The sequence below is a fragment of the Patiria miniata genome, unplaced genomic scaffold, assembly GCF_015706575.1.
Source record: "Patiria miniata isolate m_02_andy unplaced genomic scaffold, ASM1570657v1 HiC_scaffold_13, whole genome shotgun sequence".
Classification (NCBI taxonomy): Eukaryota; Metazoa; Echinodermata; class Asteroidea; order Valvatida; family Asterinidae; genus Patiria; species Patiria miniata.
In genome coordinates this window covers 4892019-4912220 of record NW_024037051.1, presented here as the reverse complement: position 1 = coordinate 4912220, position 20202 = coordinate 4892019, and the positions used below count along the sequence as shown (strand labels likewise).

Sequence of the window (20202 nt, the reverse complement as noted above, 5' to 3'; positions counted from 1 at the left end):
TTTCGATGTATTTTGTTTCTTTGTTTAATTCTGCACCCCACTACACCTTTTCATTTGGACACTCAAAACTTTGGCCAACTTTAAATGACATTGGTCACAAAGACATTGGTCACACCAGCAAGCAATACTACTATGCATACAATCAGAAGGCCAGCCCATTGTTGTTTCAAGTAGTCATATAGAACTGCACAAACACTCTTATCATCCTACATGACCTACACTTGAAGCCAAACCCAATGCCCTATCCTGGACCTTTGAAAACAAAATATACCGGTATCTCAAAATGGACTGATTCATTCAGTGGTGTCCACGTCAGCCTATTATTTAACTCAAGTGTGCCCCTTGTGCTGAACTTTATCAAGCTTTTTCCTTGCAACTTCTGCAGGGTAATTGTTAGCTTAAACTGTTTCAAGCACTGAAATAGTTTGATTAATTGGAATTGTAAACAGATTCTCAGCAGTGTTTAGTTAAAAGTAGCAAGCACAACTGTGAAGGCTTAGTATTTTTCTCAGGGAGAAAACATGATTGCAAAAGCTTCAATTTCAACACTAAAGCCAAACATGAATTCAACTTGCAAAGTAGAAAATGTAACATGCATGCGTAAAATAACAATTTGGGTCACCCTTGCCGATGATCAAATTGAATCTTTTCACTGAAATATTCCCACAAAGGGACGCCTTGAGTCTGACCCTTGTCACAATTTGCCAAATAGGCTAATTGTACTTCAGTTACACAGAGTATATTGTTAAACCTGTCATTTGATGTTGCCTTGCCTTGAAACCCCACAGGTAGGAATGTCCAGTCCAATTTTAGAGTACCAACTAAATGAAATAGGTTCCACAATAATCTTCAATTCACAAAGATGATCAAATTGGTTGTTTATTCACTAGGTTTCTGGATTTGATAGAAAATCGTGACAGGTCAACAATACTAATGACCCCAAAATGGGCAGGTGTTAGAAGACACGTGAAAGAGTTATTGTACTATTCATCATCATAAAATGTATAGAAGCAAAAACTATAAAGAGGGAGAAATACAAAGAGAACAAGTGTATTTTTCTGCCCAATAGAGAGAGAGAAATGAGACAAAGGTAATTAAATCTTTAGGTCCAGGTTTGTTTTTCTGTTGCTATGGCAATACTCGAGAGCAGATGTCCTGCCCAGGGAAGTCTTTGTTTTGCCAGGGTAGGGAGCAGCTGTGCGGCAGGGTTACAGTACTGGGCAAGGCAGGGAACCCAGTAACTCCTGAATGGTCCCATCACAGAACCCAGGAAATGAAGCCACGAGGTGCCCTGCTGATAAGTGTCAGTTTACTGCTTAGAAGTTAGAACTCTTACTTTTTGGGGTGGATTCTTGTAACCATCGAGTACATGTATGTAGTTTTAGAATATGAGACCTAAAGTACACGTTGGCAAAAAAATCCCATGATGATGGAATTTCTAGATTGATACTTTCAAAACTGTATTGTTTTTTTTGTAAGGCTGAATAAATATTCACTTGGCTTTAAAGTAATTATATGACAATTTGGCATGCAAAGCATGGAACCCAATACTAAACAGAAAAGGCAGCTGACCAACTGATAATACTCTACCGGTATGTGTTCTTGTATTTAAAATCAATTCACAAAGCAAAATGGTCAATAGGTCATTTTTCCCCTCAATTTTTGAAAATATGACTGATTTGCAACAACTTACCAGGCTGATTTGCCCCTTGATCTTGTCCACTTTACGGAAGCATTTGTTGAGCGACAAGTTATGCCTGACAGAGTTCTTCCAGCCCGTGGGGGCGTTGTGGAAGTAAGGGAAGTGGTCCTGTATCCACTGGTAAATGTCTTTAACTGGAAGACGTTTCAGCGGTGAGTCTTCAATAGCCATGAAGATCAGACAGCTGAATGAAAACGGTGGCTTACTGTTGATGTGCCTTTTGGGGTCCACGGGCCCGTCCTGATGGTCCCCTGCCGACAGGTTCCCATACTTGTTCATCATGCCATCGCCAGCGTTGTTCTCTTTAGCGTTGCCATCCTCCTCATCATCCAAGTTCATGTCTTTGAGCAGGTCTGTGCTGTGCAGCCAGCTGAGCGGCCGCAATTCGTCGTCGTCCATGGTGCCTTTCTCCAGCTTGATCTCAGCAAAGCAGCTGCTGTTCAGGTCCATCTTGACACGGCTGCCGAGGGCCCGGGACAGTGTGGCACTAGGGAAGCTCTTACTCAGGCCTAACGTTAAGTGTCTCTTCAGTAGACGCTCTGGTTTACGATTGGGTGGCATGGCGGCAGGCTACCACCTGTAAGCAAAAAGATTATAAAACCACCAGATCAAAACTTGCAAACTTACAAGATAAAGTACTAAAAGAGATATTGGAAGTTGCAAATTTCCCGTGAAACTTAATTCCTGCCAATACAAACCTGCCATCTTGAAAAGAAGACCATATTCTTTTTGTTTTCTTAAATTCAGTGTAATGCCAGCCAAAACTTAAGCGAGACTGAACCACCACTGCAATGTCTTTTTCTTGTTGCGTGTTCTGTGCCAGTCACCACCAGATTTACATGTGAATACCTGCTTGGAATATCAATGGGCCTCATTTGAAATTAACGGTCACTGATTTTTTTCCTTGGGGAAGTTTGGTTGAGATCCCCAAACAATGATTCATATTTAGCCCTTTGAGGGCCAAGGTATCAAGCGGGTATAGAAAGCAACAAGGTCGCTTCATGCACGGCTGGCCTTACCTGTTTGGGTTTTGCATGCAACAGGTTAAAAAAATACCAAGTCCTGACAATGCCAGCCCACGCTTGGAATTGAGAGTCCATTCAAAAAGTATTACACGCGCTCCCCTTGATGCACTTTTTCGTTGCATTCCCTCCTTTGTGATTCCTAAATTCCTCAAGTTACCTTGAGGGTGCAGGGCCACGCTTGTCGCACGCAAACAACAAAGAAACCACACTTTTTATTAATTCGGAAAAGTATGACGTACACAATTTCCATTATCCAATTGCCAGCGAGAAGCTGACAAACTGAATACGATTTATTACTGTGGATTCTCAGTTATTAAATTCTGACAATTTGGTGAAACTTGATGTTCACACTCCAAACAATTATACATGTCTACAACCACAAACGAAGCAGTGTGGTAGTTTTTATTTTTCAACTTGTCCTTATTTGAAGTTTTATCAACCAAAAAAAACCACTAAATGTACATGTGTTTGTGTATGGTTTTTATATTTCATCCATTCACTGCACTACGTCCATTTTGTAGTACATCCTGTAAGACTTATTTGTTTTTTGGCATTTTTGTTTATTTATTCATACAGTGATTGCATCCAACATATACCGGTAACATTCATACACTGAATGCATCCAACATACAACACACACACACAAATTCCCCTTAAAATTCAAACTCAAAAGTACATGTACCTGTAGTTTCTATGACGACTACAGTTTATGTCTTTCTGTTTCAAGACAGGAACTGAGTACATTACATTTCCAAAAACAACAAATTAAGTACAAACATTTCCCATAACAGGAAGTAATGTTGCTTTAACTCTGACTGTTAGCAAATCATCCTGTTCTGCATTTACATGTACCGGTATAGCACAGATTTCTGCTAGCGCAGACCCAACAAAGGCAAAGCAATACACAGCAAAGGCAGCCTGAATCAAAGCAAAACACTCCACTTAGCTGCACGCCTGCCGGGGTTACCATGGAAACAGCTTTTATCAGAAATCAACATGTGAATAGTTGCCAATGCAACTGTTGGCTGACAAAAGATTTGCCCACACCTCAACCAAAAAAAAAATAGTGGGTGGATTGAAAACAACTCCGGATTGAAGAACTGACGCCAGCGAACCGGAGCACTGCAAATACAATGTACACAAAGAAAAGAAAGAAAAGAGTTCCAGATGGGGAGAAGCTTAATAATGCATCAACGGGTAGCATAAGTTGCCATGGTAACATCAGCGTGGGACGGGAGCCTTGGCCTGCTCAATGCAGCACTGGTTGTGAATTGCGGGCAGTGTGTGACTGACATCTGCAAAAGCAGTTTCTTTTTATTAATATTCGCAAATTGCAATTCCAAGTGCACTGTTATTGCAGAGCCCTGAGCAACTGCTCCCCCTTATGCTCAGAATAGTCACATGGTTTGGCTTGGTAGAAAATCATCAGGGTTTAATTTTGGAGACCGCGCAATTTTACCGGTACATCTGTCTGAAAGAAATGGCTGGAGACTAAAAAAAGATTGCAACACCCAACAACAACAAAGTGGAGTGTACTGTCAACAAACCAAGTGTAATTGTAAACTGGACGCCTTAAATGACATCACTGGCACCTGTGGTTATGAATGGCCTTGTCCTTAGTGAACAAAAACGGGCAAACTGCCAAATTTGCTGCAAATAATAACCAAATACTGACACCAACAAGTATCCCCCTCCATGCAGGAATGGTCAAATTTGAAACTCATGCAATAAACTGAAACACCCCAACTACAATGACGGTGGTATGTGGAGCTAGATGCCAAGTTGGAGGGGGGATGCAATTGATGTACATGTACACACCTTAGCCACCTACATGTTTTTTGCGTACACATTAATAAAGGCTTAAGTACATTTGAACCACAATTTGTGTAGAGGAAAGAATGGAGTAAATAATATTTTTAAACACTTGTCAGAAGCAAGGGAAAGTGGAAATAAGTTGAAGGAGAAATCTTAGAATATTTTATACCTCTTTCACCATGGCTGGTGAACAGCCTACTACATGTAGTTCTACGGGTAATGGGACTAATGGGAATATCCTGCAGCTGAATTTGCTGTGTACAAAAATGAACTACACAAAGTCCATGAATGGTTCTTTTGGCTATTTTACGGATCCTCAATGTCTAGTACAAGGCAGACAGACCTTCAATGTATTCAGTGCATTCTGCACAAAAGTCGGTGGCCTGCATACTGCATTTACAAATTACAGTTCATGTACAACATACACGTACATTGAACACACATGTACATGTACAGTACCAGACACATTTGCAAAGAATATTAACTTTCTGAGCTTTTTTAATTAAGCACTGCCGCCCAGATCAACCCTGTTATTACTACAAGGGTGATAAATCTCTCCCCCCCCCCCTTAAATCACATAAACTACTAGCACATTTGCATGTAGAGCTAAATTGGTATGGGCCATGATATACAACATGTAGATGTACATACATGTATTATGTGTCATCTGATTCCCAATAAAGCACAGGAAATTAAGAGGAATACGGGAGCATGACGAGATGTCAGCGAGACAGATGTTTCATAGCAAGCAGACCATGTCATAACAACCGATCCATCCAATTCGCCTCGTCCAGAAATACATCCGCATCAGCTCCGTCTCCAGCATGTAGGCCCTACATCCAGACAGCAAGGAAATCAGCCATTATCACCAGCTTTCCAAATCAGGGGATGAAAAACAGGGAGAAAACATTGCAGCCCGAGCCCTCTTTATTTAAATTAAAAGATGGGAAGTGACAAAGTCAATGTGAAGTTGTTCGTTTTTTGCAAATGAAAGGCTCTTTGAAACTCTTGCTATATAGGATCCTGTTGCCAGACAGTACCTAATACTGTGCAACATCCTCACACTTAAAAGAGGATTGATAAACAATTGCCTACTGTTGGATTAAATAGGATTTCAATAAGAATTTGCCAGTGCATAATACATGTAAGCCCAATGCATCCTAATTTCTTAACGCAGCAAGAATACAACATGTAGTTTTTGTTGTGTCTCCCCACATACACTGTACTTGAAGTGTAGAGTAGGTTATTGAAGTGACCAACAGGGTTACAATATCACAGTACAATGTATACATGTTCGCACTGCCCCCTTATTTCCTGCTGATCAGGGTGCAGGCTATGTGACTTTTTGTAATTGTCCTCCAGGTTTAACAAGCTGTTTCTAACTGCAAGAGTTGTCAACACAAAATCCAATTAGGCTGGCTTCCTGTTTGCACAGAAGAAAATTAATCACTGCCAAGATCCAATAATCTGTGTATACATTATGCGGGGCAGGCTTGCCGCGGAGGACACTGGGCACCATACCCTAACCATCTCCACAGCACTAATGAATCAAAAGCGAATACGATTTAAGGCAATAATTACGCAGGCCGACAATCCTTTTTAATTTAGCAAATGGCCACATCCCTACAATCTAATCCTGTTTAGGACAGAGCGTCCCACACCAGGAAATGGCTAAGGGGAAAGGCTGTCTAGCTGGCATTAAGGCTCAGTCTGGAGAAAGCATCTGTTGCCATGGTAACATTAAGCTTCAGTTCAGGGCCATGTGGCTTGCCAGCTCGGCATATTTTCTGGGATCATTCCTCCCTTTTGTCCGATCAACTGCAGGATTTCAAGCAGTCTCACATTCAGCGCTCCTGGGGCACTTGCTGCTGATATCATTTCCTCCTGTTTCCAAGCTCCTGATGTGTTTCTTTTTGATCTAAAATGATCTTTCTGGACCCAAACCTCTTGGTTCATATTTCTGTTTAAATTATCATAACAGGATATCCAACACATGTTGTTGTTGTCTGGAAAAGGTACATGGTTCCATGTGATATCCCATGACAGTAGACAAATTAATACTCGAGTTGTAATACTTGTACACGGTTGCAATACAGGTAATAAATGGCAAATGCGTGCACACATTGTACAATCTACATACATTTATTGAAATATTTATCCACTGTGGATGGCAAATTGAATGAGGTACGTGTATAATGTGTGAACATTGCACTGATTGCAGACGATATCAGCATTAATATGTCAGCAAACATACCGATACAAGCTGGTCTATAAACTGCTCCAGCCATTTACAAACCATATCATGCAGAATTTCATTTTTGAAATTAAATATACCCATTGATATAAATTGTGCGTTCTAATGGCAAATCAATCTTAAAAGATCAATGACCAGATGTCAGCCACAATCAGAAACAAACGATGTGGGACTGCTTTGATAATATACATGTACAACACTGCAAGTTTTGCAAGAATATTGAACAATTTATCAAAATATGTGTTCACATAAAATGTAGTTCCCACAACTAATGTGTTTCCAACACAAAATGCTGCTGATACCACATAAATCCAACAAGAGTGAACAAAAGAGAACTTTAGTCCTGAGTTGTTTAATTGTGTTATTGTCTTGAACTTACCAAGTTTGTGAACTGTTTTTGGCAAAATTTTGCATGATCAAACTTGCACCAGTGTCCCCAGAGAAACATTTGGAGCAGAGCTACCGGTACATGTAGGGGAAAGCCATTTCAAATGGAAATTCCATGTAACTAAATGTATAGGGGAAAAATAAACTGATGACCACTTTCTTTAAATTGCTGTCCAAGTTTGAATGGAAGAAAACAGGATGAGGTGAGGGCAGTGCATCAAACTGATCTGCTTGCAAATATCTCAAGGGACCCTGGTGATACAGTGGTGATATAATTATTTTCTCACATTTAAGAAATGAGATAATCATCTTATTTTTAGCCGGAGATCCCCGGGGAAATGACTAGAGCTGACTTAGGCACCTCCAGAGGGCTGTAAAGCCTCATACTGAAGTAATTACTTTAAGTACTCAGACTGAAGCAACATAACTTAAGCAAACCAAACCAACCAAAGATCTTCAGGGTAAGAAGAACTCCCTTGTCACTACTTTATGGGTCTACTCTTGGAAATCGGGTTTGTGATTGACCCCACTTTCATTATGAACTAGAACTTCTGATTTACCAGACACATTGGGTTTAGAGTTAAGCATTATTTTAGACCCTAGGGCGTCAGGTAACAACTGTATAATTTACATGTAGGCCAGACTTTTGATGTACTTATGTCATTTTTCTTCAAATCTGATCATGTAAAATGATCAAACTACACGTAGAAAGCATATAAAAAATGGGGAATATATTTTTCCTGATACACGTATGGTATGTAGCACATAGACGATGTAAGCGTGTTTACCAAATAATCTACGCCGATGGTTTAAATACCAGATGATCCTCTTCTGTGCATATACTTACAGCAACGGGCCCAAAGTCTGTATTTTTTTTCTTTAATTCTTTTTTTTTTCTGATACCGTTAGCTTTGTCAAATATGTGTCTGACTACACGTTGCATCTAGACAAACATTATGCTACTGTACACTACCCAATGTATACATTTGTACGTGTGTAGACTCCACTCGTGTGTAGACTTCACTCGTGCTGTTCTGTTCTGTATTCTGAGCAATGGGCCTTTGTTTATAAGACTAGTTTCTAAATATGGTTCATGGAATTTCAACATGCTGGTACTCCATCTGTTTTGTCTACATGTATACCTACATCAAGATATGAGGGCTGTAGCTCCATGGTTAAATGCACACCTACTCAGGATTTGCTGTGCACAATTTAGGCATACCAGCAATGTTGTGTTATTGAGTTAGAGCTGTAGACAATGTTCATGTACATTACATAGAAATGTCCAATTGTACATGTTCAAAATGAATAAAAAGCCAATGTACAAGTGTAATAAAATACAGCAAAGTCGTGCAAAGTACGGTACAGACCTGTACAAAACCTGTACAAAACAATTTGCATTTATAAAATTTAAATGGAAAAACAACATGGGAAACACAATACAGTAAAGAACTTTTTATTAATGTTCAGGCCCTTTGAAACCAAACAAGCAAGATATTATGAACATGTAGGCCCTACATTAAGATTTGAAGTTTTGCAATAAGATAAAGATTTACGGTAGCACCAAATGTGACAAATCTCTTTTGTGAGTTTGTGAGGCTCTGAAAAGAACCGAGGGAAACTCAACGTTTCGGACAGTATGCTCTGCCCGTTGTTTGAAGATATCTTACTCGTATTTCCTGTAAACAAACAAAAAGATATACACCTGGACAGTTTTTGCACAAGTTCTTGTAATTTAAAAGCATTTCAGTCAACTTTACAATGTATAACAAAAAACAGCACTTGACAAAACAAACATGTACACATACCCCGTACATGTACTCACTCACTCGCATTACCAAACTAAAAAAAAAGTTAAATTTTATGGACTCTTTTGAATGGTCAGGTTCAAGTAATGACTTATACCGGTATACAACACACGTACTTACAGCAGCTGTGGATGTGACGAGCCATGGCCCACCAAGATCAAACTCTCACAAATTACAGCAAGAGAGTATTCCTGAAAACAGCCTCCTTAAGTACATGTACACCACAGCGGGACCACAGCCATGCTATTTGCCAAGAATGTATGTATATCCATTATTGTCTGCTCGGGGCTTGCATTTTCACTTGGCCTACATCATATACATCATGAGTGCATGTGTGCTTGTTTCATCGGAGTTCAGGCATATGACTATCACACAAATTATCTGTGTTGGGACGCTTCCTTCTCCTGTGCGGCCAGAAATCCCCGGCTGGAGACTTGACTCATCAAAGTATGACAGTGCCGATGAAACCGGCCCACTGATTGGCCAACTTGTTGCCTAGGTGATACTGCAATTACCCACGCCTAATGGAAGTGCAGTACCTCAAGAGAGGGATCGACCACAGTGCACTGTACAGACTGTGGAGACCACAAAGTGAGCACAGACACACAGTGGGAATGTACGCATGTAACTTATCACAGACATGATCAAGAGAGAGGAAGTGGGTTTTTAAAGGCAGGATCCTGCTAATTCACTTATGCAAATTACCCAACCAAAACTGAGAACAATAAATTTCAGCCAACCAATCAGCACTGCATCTGCACAATCTACACATGGACCAATTACATGTATCTCCTGTTTTCATAAACCCAATGCATTGTACATGTACCGTACGGTACCTGCAACTTTTCCTGGCTTTGTCGTTGCTATGGGGATATGTTAAAAAGATACAATTGCCCAAGAGAGATCACTGTGTGGATGTACATGTAACTTGCATTTCCATTTACTCACAGTTTAACTAATTACAGATACATGTATGCAGATGAAGGAAAAGTGAAAGAGAATAACAGAAATGTAAACTGCATGCACTGTTACATTGTACACGTGTGTGGTGTATTAGGAATGTACAATGTTGGAATTAGAAATGCCAGCAAAGTGAACCGATTACAAATATGTCAATATTTATCAAATTTACATGTAGGCAAACAAACGTCAACTGCAGTAACAAATATTGCTACTTAGGAATCCTTATCATTTTCATCATTGATTAAAAACAGCTGAAACAATACAATGCCTTTTAATGTATCTTTTGTGGCGTACAAAAGTCCAAAATCATTTTCTTTAATGTAAGTTGTAACCATGGTGATACATGTACATATACATACATGGAATCAACCACGTGACTTTCAATCAAAAATTAGTTTCAAAACCATGGTGACATGTTAATCATGTTACAGAGCAAAAACTATAAGTTGAAGTCCATATTCCATTTTAAATATGTGCGTATATTAGGGTAATGAGGGATGTTTTCATTGCGCCCAGAAAGCAAACTTGTTACCTGTACAAAATGAAAACTTTGTGTACAAATTGACATCACACAAGAAACCCCAAATGTCTGCAATCTTATTACATATATTTGGCTCAAAAATGTGAAATACACTGGTGCCTAACTGTCTAATTCTTGGAATGTCTGACATTTGCAAACCATTATGTGCAGTTGTCCCAAAAAGAACATTTAAGACTTTTTGGATCCATGTTTGGTAAGTTCCAACAATACATTCCAAAAGGTCACTTCAGCCATATTCAGTGTCGACTCATTGGAGCCCCGCACATCACAGCCCTCTGGCAAAGAACTAAAAAATCACGCTAACAAGTAGGCACTACATACACTCAGTGTACTACACTGGTCATAATAGAAGTGAGTAGTCTAGCTTAAGTTATATATTGTTCCCTATTATTAAAATTGTTTATTTTTTTTTCAAAATTAAAAATGGTTAAAAATAGGGGATGGGGAAAATAGATGATGTTAAGTGGATTATGTAAACTGAGCAGGAGTTGCTACAAAAAGTTCTGAATGAATGACTTTCGACGATCAGAACTGTATTATGATATCAACAATCAATTTGGAGTGGTAGAAGTTGCTTCCTAGCTCGTTTGCTTCCATATGTACTCGCTACTTGCAGTTCAGGCAAAGTAGTCAAAACTCAACACACTCTGGTTGACTTCTCTTCTCTGTTTAACCTGCATTTCTCATGTGTAGAAATACACATTGCCATTGACAACAAAGAACAACCATTACAAACCTGTTCTCAAGTCCTACATTACAGTCATGGACAAACTTCAATAAGTTTTCAGCTGTTTCACTGGTGAAACATTTGTTTACAAATTCATTGAATTTGGAAAGTTTCAAGGGATAAACTGCAAAAGATGCATCCTATCTTAAAATTTAATTTACTAGATTTTGTAGGTCAATTGAAACAACAGATCCTTACAGTTCACACCCAGACATGAATCTGTAAAGATCAGTTACAGAAAAGTAAACAGAAGTTCTACAAAACAGATGACCAGGTATGACTCAACAGGACTGCATCTCAAGACACAAATTCAAATTCAATTGCAGGGGACAGGGAAATGAAGAGAAAACTGAGTACACTGTCCAGAGGAGAGGGTTGGTAACCCAAGTTTTCAAAACGCCATAGGCAGGAATGCATCACGAGGAAAGATGTCAGGGTACCGGTCGCGAGACAATGCTGAAAGATATACACATGCTGTACGCACCAACTCCAATATTTCCAATGGAGACAAATTACTGAGCAGAGAAATCGGACACGCTCGCCTGAGACTAAGAACTTCCATGGCAGAAAAACTCTATCAAATCATTGGAGGATGGCCCGCAGGTCAAGGAAGCAGAAAAAAACCGGATAGTTTGTTGTCTAGCTGCCTTCAAAACAACGCAGACTGGACGCAGCGCGCCAGCACAGTATGCAATGTACACGGACAAACAGGAGACATGATTTCCCAACTTCGAGAGAGTACAGAAAAAACTGACTGAAGTGTTTCCCAGACATGTTTGCTGATTGGATTCCCATGAATTGCCACGAGCACCAGCAAACACGTACCTTCGAGTATGGGAGAAAATAACGTGTTGATTTGAAAGGAGAGGAAAGAGCCTCAACTGCAGTATCAACTACCGCAGTATACATGTACATCTGTAGTTTGATATCCATGTGGGAAAGTGATCTGTTGTTTCTCAAGTGTTTGACGTATGTCTTGAAACTGCAGAAAGTTTGTAAGAACTTTACTTTATGACACGAATATTATGAAGTTCACGTATGCTTGATGTACATGCATATGAAAAGGTAATCTTTTCATTCTGTATTGAAGGCAGAACTTGTCTATTTTTGTGTGTTTATGTGGGGAAGGGACAGGCGAGGGATTAGAAAATGTGCAAAACATTTGCTAATGCCCTTTAGCAGGCACGTTAAAGTTGCGTTCCCTGTGTTATTTTCAAGTTTCACCTTGAAAAATAGATTAGTATTAGTTTTCTTTAATGTGCTATTTTCCTGGCAGTTAGTTATTCACATCGAAAGACCATGTCCAAATGTACAAATTTGGTAAAATTGAGAGTTAGTTGTGACAAGTGTATAGCTTTAAATGTAAGTCAAGTTTAATTCTTTTCTGTTGACATATTACGCAAGACACCTTCTGTGTAGCACCCACGGCTGTTCTGCCTTGTTAAAATATGTTTGTGCTTCGTCATTACCCATGCCATAGGAAGACATTGGTTTTTTCTGTTTTCATCTTGCAGGTCATGACTATTTAATATGTTTTCATTTCTAATTTAACTTTAATAACTTTAATTTAATCTAAGTGTAAGTTTATCATGTTGATACGAGATTTCTTCGTGTAAAATAAGAAATTAGAGAGAGAGTTTTTTTGCCCTGAAGACTAAGATCACTGATGTGTGGATTTCAAAGTCTAAAATCTGACACCAATACATTTTGTAGTTTCAGGTTATACTTTATTCTCACTTTCCTTTTAGCCCCTAATTCAATTAATTTAAATTTGATGTTGTTTGATTTGTTAGATTATATTTTCATTACTTTATTTGGTTTACTCCAGGCAAATGCCAAGATGGCGGCCCAAGAACAGTTTTGGCAGGAACCTCAAGTTTTAATTTACACGTATATTCATATTATTTCAACCTGTTTGTAAATAGCACCTCAATTACATTTTTAAATTATTTACTTAATATATTTAATGCTTACTTTTTCATTTAAAGTCTAAACATTTTTTCATTTTATTTCTGATGATTACCCTTGTCATACGAAGACCTGACAAAGTATTTTGTCTTCGTCTTGCAAGAATTAAATTAAACCGCTAACAGAAGCCAATTTGCCATTTCCTCAATATTGCCCATTTCAAAACAACTCGTACATGAGTTTTTTAGAAAGATACGGTAGTTTTATAATCTAGAAATTAAATTGTACACATTATCACTGTTGGTTTCCCTCTTGCACCTATCCCATGATACCTTTGTAGATTACCTCCTATCATCCTTACAGGATCCAAATTTAGCACGTTGCGGACTGCAGCTGCCCTTTAATGAGTCACCCTGATTGACCACCCACCCTCATCAACACGCTGAGGCTACAGACAATCCGTCTTCCGTCCAACCAACAACAGAATACATTTAAACTTGGCCTACATCTTTCCCTCTACTCTGCTTTATCCCCTCCCACCCCAATCAATACAACTGCACTATGCCTCGTATTCAACAGCATGCATCAAATGCCTTTGCTTAATCAGAGTTGCCTCACACACTTAGGTATTCCTGCTCCTGCTGCAACAATCAATGGCCCTCGGTCTCTTGATGACTAACGTTGCAATCGGGACAGCAAAATTCTTGTCGTATTTTTGTTTTGCTACGTTTCCGTAATACAAGAATCAAGTAGCGATCTGCAGAGATACTTGCTTTTCTGTTAAATCAGCCTTGTTTAGGAGGGATTCTTTTTTCTCCCTCCCCCTGCAATTTTTTTTATCAGAGTCACTGTTAAATCTGAAATTTACAGAAACTTCGGTGCATTCCTCATATTTGTTCAAGTGAGTAAAACAGAATTCCCATTTGAAGTAGTTTTGCAAATACATTTTATTTTTATGACATGTACCCGGTACTTAATAAAAATAAAATATGCATGGTACAACACACAGTGAGCAGAAATATTGCTCAGTAAAAACATTAGTACACAATGTACATACTTTATGCATACCGGTGCATAAAGATTTAAGTGTATGTCAACATCCATATCACCCAGAGCTAATCTATTCTCCTTCACATACCATCCCAATCCATTGATATACATGCTCCTTAAGTCTACAGTTCATGAGATAATTTGGTCAAATAGTACACTAAAGTGTCTTCAAGGAAAAATTGAACCAACAAACAAACAAATCTGCCGATGACGCATGGGAGAGACTAAGATCCTCTTGATGAATGGATTATTCAGAAAAAAATTAGGTCGACAAAAATAGCACTGAAAGTGAAGGGTGAATGGTCAGGGAGTGTTCACTGCAGATAATCCCCTGCAAAAATAAAGAGCACAATAAGTTAGCAGTCACAACACTTCCTAGAAAAATTATAAATAAAATATGTACGTGCATCAATGTAAGCCACATTTTTACTTTCATATGGACGCTTTCGTCACAAGTGTAATTACGTAAAATTCTGCAGATCTGTGCCACCTTTGACGTACAAAATGGCCACAATTCATGTGGATAATTGATGTAACAACAGCAAGCACCCGACATGGACAAAATGTCAACTCATGGACATTAAAACAATGAAAGTGACATTTACGAGTACATGTAATTATAAAGTTTTGGCATTAACTTACATCAATGAGGAATGTTCACATGATGTTGTTTCTGTGGATCAGTATGGCAATTGGCCCTCCATAAGTGGCTGTGCAGTTTGTTACATCCATGAGCAAAATCATGATGTCATTCTGGGCAGAACCTCAATGTTTAATTAAGCACAAAAATTTGCTACAATTGTGGATATGCTGCTGTCATAAATTTTCTTTTCGTTTTAGATTCTTTATAGTTGTGTAAGTACATGTACATGGCAGTAAGCCAATGAGCAAAGTTTTCTCACAAATGTTATCAATGAGCAAATTTTGGGTTCACAATTTGAACAGAAAACCCCTAAAGTGAACAGTGTCTCCCTAAATGACATCACAGCAACAACACATTCAGTTGTTCGGGAAAAGCATGGAAAATGTTGAATGTTTAAAGAAGTGCACTTTTCAATAAAATTAACCAAAAAGGGATAGTTTTCACACCGGCACATTTAAGAGCAAGTACAAAGTTGCACAAAAATGTGTTCCTCAGAAAAATTCATCGCATGGAACCTTTACAGCTTACATTGCAGAATCATCAGGACAGAGTGACAAATCAAATACCATTACTTTATTGAAAAAAAAGGAATCAAATTAACAATTTGGATTTCGTACGTATGTTTTTGCTGCGAAAAATCATTTTCTTTGGCAACTGCAAATTTAGCAAGCCTTATTTGAGCTCTTCACTTTGTTGCAATGTTCAGCATGTCCAATATTTGCTCTAAATGAATAAAAAAAATACTAAACATTTTCAAAAAAGTGACTTTAGTTTGTCACTGAATATGTTCATGTAGGTACAGGTTCACGTACATAACGTGATAAACAAGTCCATTAAAACTGCTTAATGGTGTGCACAAACGTCATTGAAGACAATAAAACTATGATGTTTGAATTGAAAGCAACATCTTTAAAGACTGATAATGTATTGATGCACATGATACTGTTATCAGGATAAAATTGTACTTTGTTCATCAATATGGTAAAGCGTCTATTTCTCTTGCGTGGATTGCACTGTGGCCGAGCGATTGCATATCTTCCAGTTATGAATTAATTATACATGTTAAGTGTGAAGTGTACTACTCACATCAATATACACACATATTGGATTACAATTAGCTGGAGACCTCGCATTAAAGGGAAAACGGCTTGGCCCAATCCACTCTGCTCGGACCAAAATCAGATTTATACATTTACCTTGAGGCAATGAAGCTGCAGTCTCCTCCATTGCTCAAGTGGCAAATTGTAGGTTTGGCTCCTTGTTCAACATAAGCAGTACTAGTTGGAGAACACACTGTACTGTTGTACGACGGTATCCACGTACAAACATTAGAATAATTTCAGTTTGTCAGAGGTCCGGCATAAAAAAAATCTGTCCTCTTCTTCCAATGTGCGAGGATGAATGGGAATCAGTGCAGCTGGTTTGATGAACTGGATCAATGAGATTCAATCACCAAGGCCATTACATGTTCCAAAAATGTACCGGATGAAAAAAAAAAAAATCCCAGCAGCATCAAACCACAGGATGGATACCGGGCCCAATCATGTAAAGGTCATTGCATCGTGATAGGATTAATGATTTCAGCTCTCACTGTCTTGTGCAGGTCTACCCTTCATCAGTCTACAACCAGGCATCCACGCACGCAGAGCCATGACAACCAAGCTTGTCTCATCGACGCCACTGCCTCGCATCCCAAATACCCCCGACCAGGCCCACTGCTCTGCCAGAGGCTAGAAATCTTGGCTGGAGCTTTTTCTCTGCTCTCCTCTCTCCCAAGAATAGAGCGAGGAGATGCTAATTAGGTTTTACCATGGCAACCTGCAAACACGTCCTTGGCAACCATTCAGAGCCAGTGAGAGTGAGAGAGAGCTGGGAATGTGAGTGGCCCGTACGGTTGCGTCAAGTGTGACAAGCACGCAACAATGACATGCAGTGACAGCGTCAGTCTCAACCAATGAGTGGTTCAATCACACCAACTTACAATTATCAGCATCTTGCTGATGTGCAGTCTCTAGGACTTCTTAAACAAGAGCACTTGTCTACCTGCACAAAATAGCCAGCTTAAGCCCTATTATGAATATTACTGGCAGTACATGTAGGCCTAGGCCCTGCACACACGTATACGGTACATACTCAAGCAAATACACAGATTAACAGACCTGCATCATGTTGGATGTATGTGTACATCTACCAAATTTACCGCTTTTTTTTTCTCCCCCCCCCCTAAAAAAAAAACACCCCAAAACACCACCTTAATTTCAGACTTAACAGCAGACATAGTGGGGCACAATGGAAAGTGTCAAATTGAACATTTGTATAGTTCGAACTATTTAAAACTTTTTCACATATTGGCATGGTTAATAAAAATTTGTTTTACTTTGTCCTCTCCACCCCCCCCCCCCCCAAAAAAAGAAGTGAATAACAAACCCTCAAAACTACAGCTACAAGTAGGGCCATTCAAAGTACATATACCCACATATGATAAAGGGTTTGTTTCAACTCCTGAATCATCCCTCCACACACAACAATATATCTTTGCATCATATCATGCTAAAATATTTATCGGCGTAGTTATTCTGTATAATTATGAAAACCGTGCTTAGCCAAATGGAAACTGAAACATACATGTAGGTATATAAACAAATAGGCCTATAACTGTAAAAGCTTTTAAGCACGACAAGTTGCATTGCACCAATGTGGCTGTAAACTTGTTCAATGTACCGTACTTGTGTACTTGTATTAGAAAGTTTCAATTTTACAATAACCCATACCCATGTAAATGTACCATTCTGCAACTCGTTTTTTATTATTATTCACTACATCAATAGCTGCAAAAAATGCATTCTGTTTGCAGACACTTCTCTCATAAAAGAAACTATTGCTGCAGACTTGTAAACTGCTATTTTCATTTTTCATTTTTTAGAAAACATGTCCATTACAAGGCACTTTACTTGTACACTGTCCCCCCTCCCACCTAAAAAACAAACGACTCACATATGTACATGTAAGACATCCCTTTCAGACTGTACAACTTCTTGGACTTTGCACAAGCCAACATGTCTTAATATATGTTCTTAAGAATTAAAACAGACAATTTCACGCTGCTATTCATTTGCCATCTATGAATCAAGAAATACCAACAGAAATGCAAATGAAATTCGCAAGAAAATACCAGAGTTCAGCCAAGCCTGTGCGACAGACATTTGGACCTCGGGGGTCCGTGTTCAAACATCTCGTTGCATTCACTTTCGCATACGCAATGAAAGTTTACGCAAATGCAATGGGAAAAAAAAGCTTCATCAATTATAGATGGATTAGTTGGTTGTGCGTAGACAAAGGCATACATATTTATGAGGTGAGATGCCAGCAACACTAAGCCATTTCTCAAGGAGTTGGGGACATTTGTGTGACTCTGCACCAGCCCACGGGTTATACAAATTATCACTTCCGAATATGTATGGAAGCTCTTACTAGAACATGAATTTACATGCGTGTATACGCTATACACGTAGCAAAGTCCTATCTCACTGTTGCCACGGAAATGCTACGTTTGATCTCCATGGCAACCCTAAACAATGTGTATCTCTTTTATACTGCAAGGACAGCAGCTTGAACAAAGTGCTATTGAAATTGGACGATTGTTATTAAAATCTCTAAAGCGGTCTTCAGCTGTGATTTGAATGGGGCAAATAGTGAGCAGCGCTCAGATTAATGATGTAATGCTCAAAGGACAATGGCTGTGTTAAGTGTGCGTTAACGCCGTGTTTAAATGCTGAACACACTATCATCCGCTGGCTGGCGCTGATGATGATGTGCAAATATTCACAAGCTGTGTAAAACCACCGCCAGTCGACTAAATAAACAGACAAAAAATAGCTCCCTCTTTTTATGCTGTGTACACATAAAACACATGAGCTTTACTTGCAATTTACAAATGTTTAGGTCATTTAAAAGGCATGTATCAGATTTAGTTTAAGTTTCCACTCATTACTTGATAATAAAGCAATTTTCAGAGACATGCTAAGTAAAAAGCATGAAAGTAAATTAATGTAATAACCATTTCTTTTACCATTAACTGTTCCGGTACATGTGTAGACCTACATTTAGAACAGTTATATTATGAGCCTCCCTTCACTGAAATTGAACTTCATGGATCCTGAATTACAGATTTTCAAATTTACAGATTTTATCAAGAATGGAATCAGAAACACTGCACCTTTATTGTGGATAAAGTTCAAAAATATTTGGAGAAAGCTTAACTTTGAGGCTTACCCTCAAACTCCAAATGTAATTATTGTTCATTTAATTGTCTACGTTTCCTTTTCATCCCTACAACCTCTTTGGTGAAAAAGCTGCTTTATTTTAAATGCAATAACATGCAGTTTCCAGTGATGCAAATGTTGAAATGATGAGTGCTTTTCTTCCTGGTATCTTAAAGAAAACTTGCATAAATTTGAAAAGTTTCAAATGCTCTCTCCCCTTGGTTCAATGTTTGGCATAGGAAATGCTGTCCCCAAGGTCCCTAATGTGCATGTAGCAAGCCCAGTGATGCACTCAATAATATTGTATTTGATCTATGGTTTAATCATGCTAACACCAATACTGACTCTATGTACATTCTTCATTGTCCTCCCTCAACCAATTAATCCAACAAGCTGTCCAAAGCAAAGACTTAACCCACACAAGGGTAAATACGCCTTCAAGATCAACGCCTAGGTATGTGAAATATTGGTCACTCCTATCTCCTCAGGTCCCTGGCAAATTCTTCTCCCAGCCACTAACATCAGCTGGGGTAGAAAATAGAGAGCTGAGGTAATCAGTTCTTACACCTGCCTCTATGAATCAAGCAGACCAGGACAAATGGTGCTGCTTGCCACATCATGATAAGCCTGCATGCCTGGATCTATGGACAATCCAAGACAGAGGATGCTGCACACTGAATGTTGTGTTAAATTAGTGGAGAGATGGAGGCCAGGGTCTGGACTGCAAGTCCTTCTAATTAGTTCACTGATGTGCAGTTTTGCTGCCTCAATTTTAAACGGAAAAATTAATAAGGGAAAAATTAATTACCATAGAGACACACACTGAGATGTTCCTATTTGTACAGATGTGTTCGTAACCATGAAAACACTTTTTCAGATATGCCATTAAAAGGACAACCAATTTTATGCAAATATTACGTACATGTCATTATTTGCATTTTCCCCAGAATCCGTTCCTGAGTGTGGTTTTAAAGAATTGATTTAACTTGTATTTTCAGCTCCTTTGTCTAAATACATGTATATGACTTTTTTAAAGTAAAATTTTTAAGTTGCTCTGTCATACTTTTCAACATAATAGATTTTTGTTTCTCCTATTAACAAATTACAAATTTGTCAG

General features: G+C 38.7%; 1 protein-coding gene across 3 annotated transcripts in view; it reads right to left on the bottom strand.

The window, feature by feature from the left end:
* Positions 1-16795, bottom strand: part of LOC119720745 (forkhead box protein N3-like) — a 53364-nt gene extending 36569 nt beyond the window's left edge. Inside the window, exons 1-2 of one of the 3 annotated variants that reach the window (XM_038190593.1) lie at positions 16020-16795; positions 1694-2279 (exon numbers count right to left, since the gene is read on the bottom strand). In XM_038190593.1, the coding sequence (XP_038046521.1) occupies positions 1694-2263 (570 nt within the window). In that variant the 5' untranslated portion in view covers positions 2264-2279; positions 16020-16795. Of the gene's footprint in view, positions 1-1693; positions 2280-2400; positions 2501-9111; positions 9638-16019 lie in introns of those variants that run through there. The other 2 variants (XM_038190579.1, XM_038190586.1) reach the window with 2 other exon arrangements.
* Between the last annotated feature and the right edge of the window lie 3407 nt (positions 16796-20202).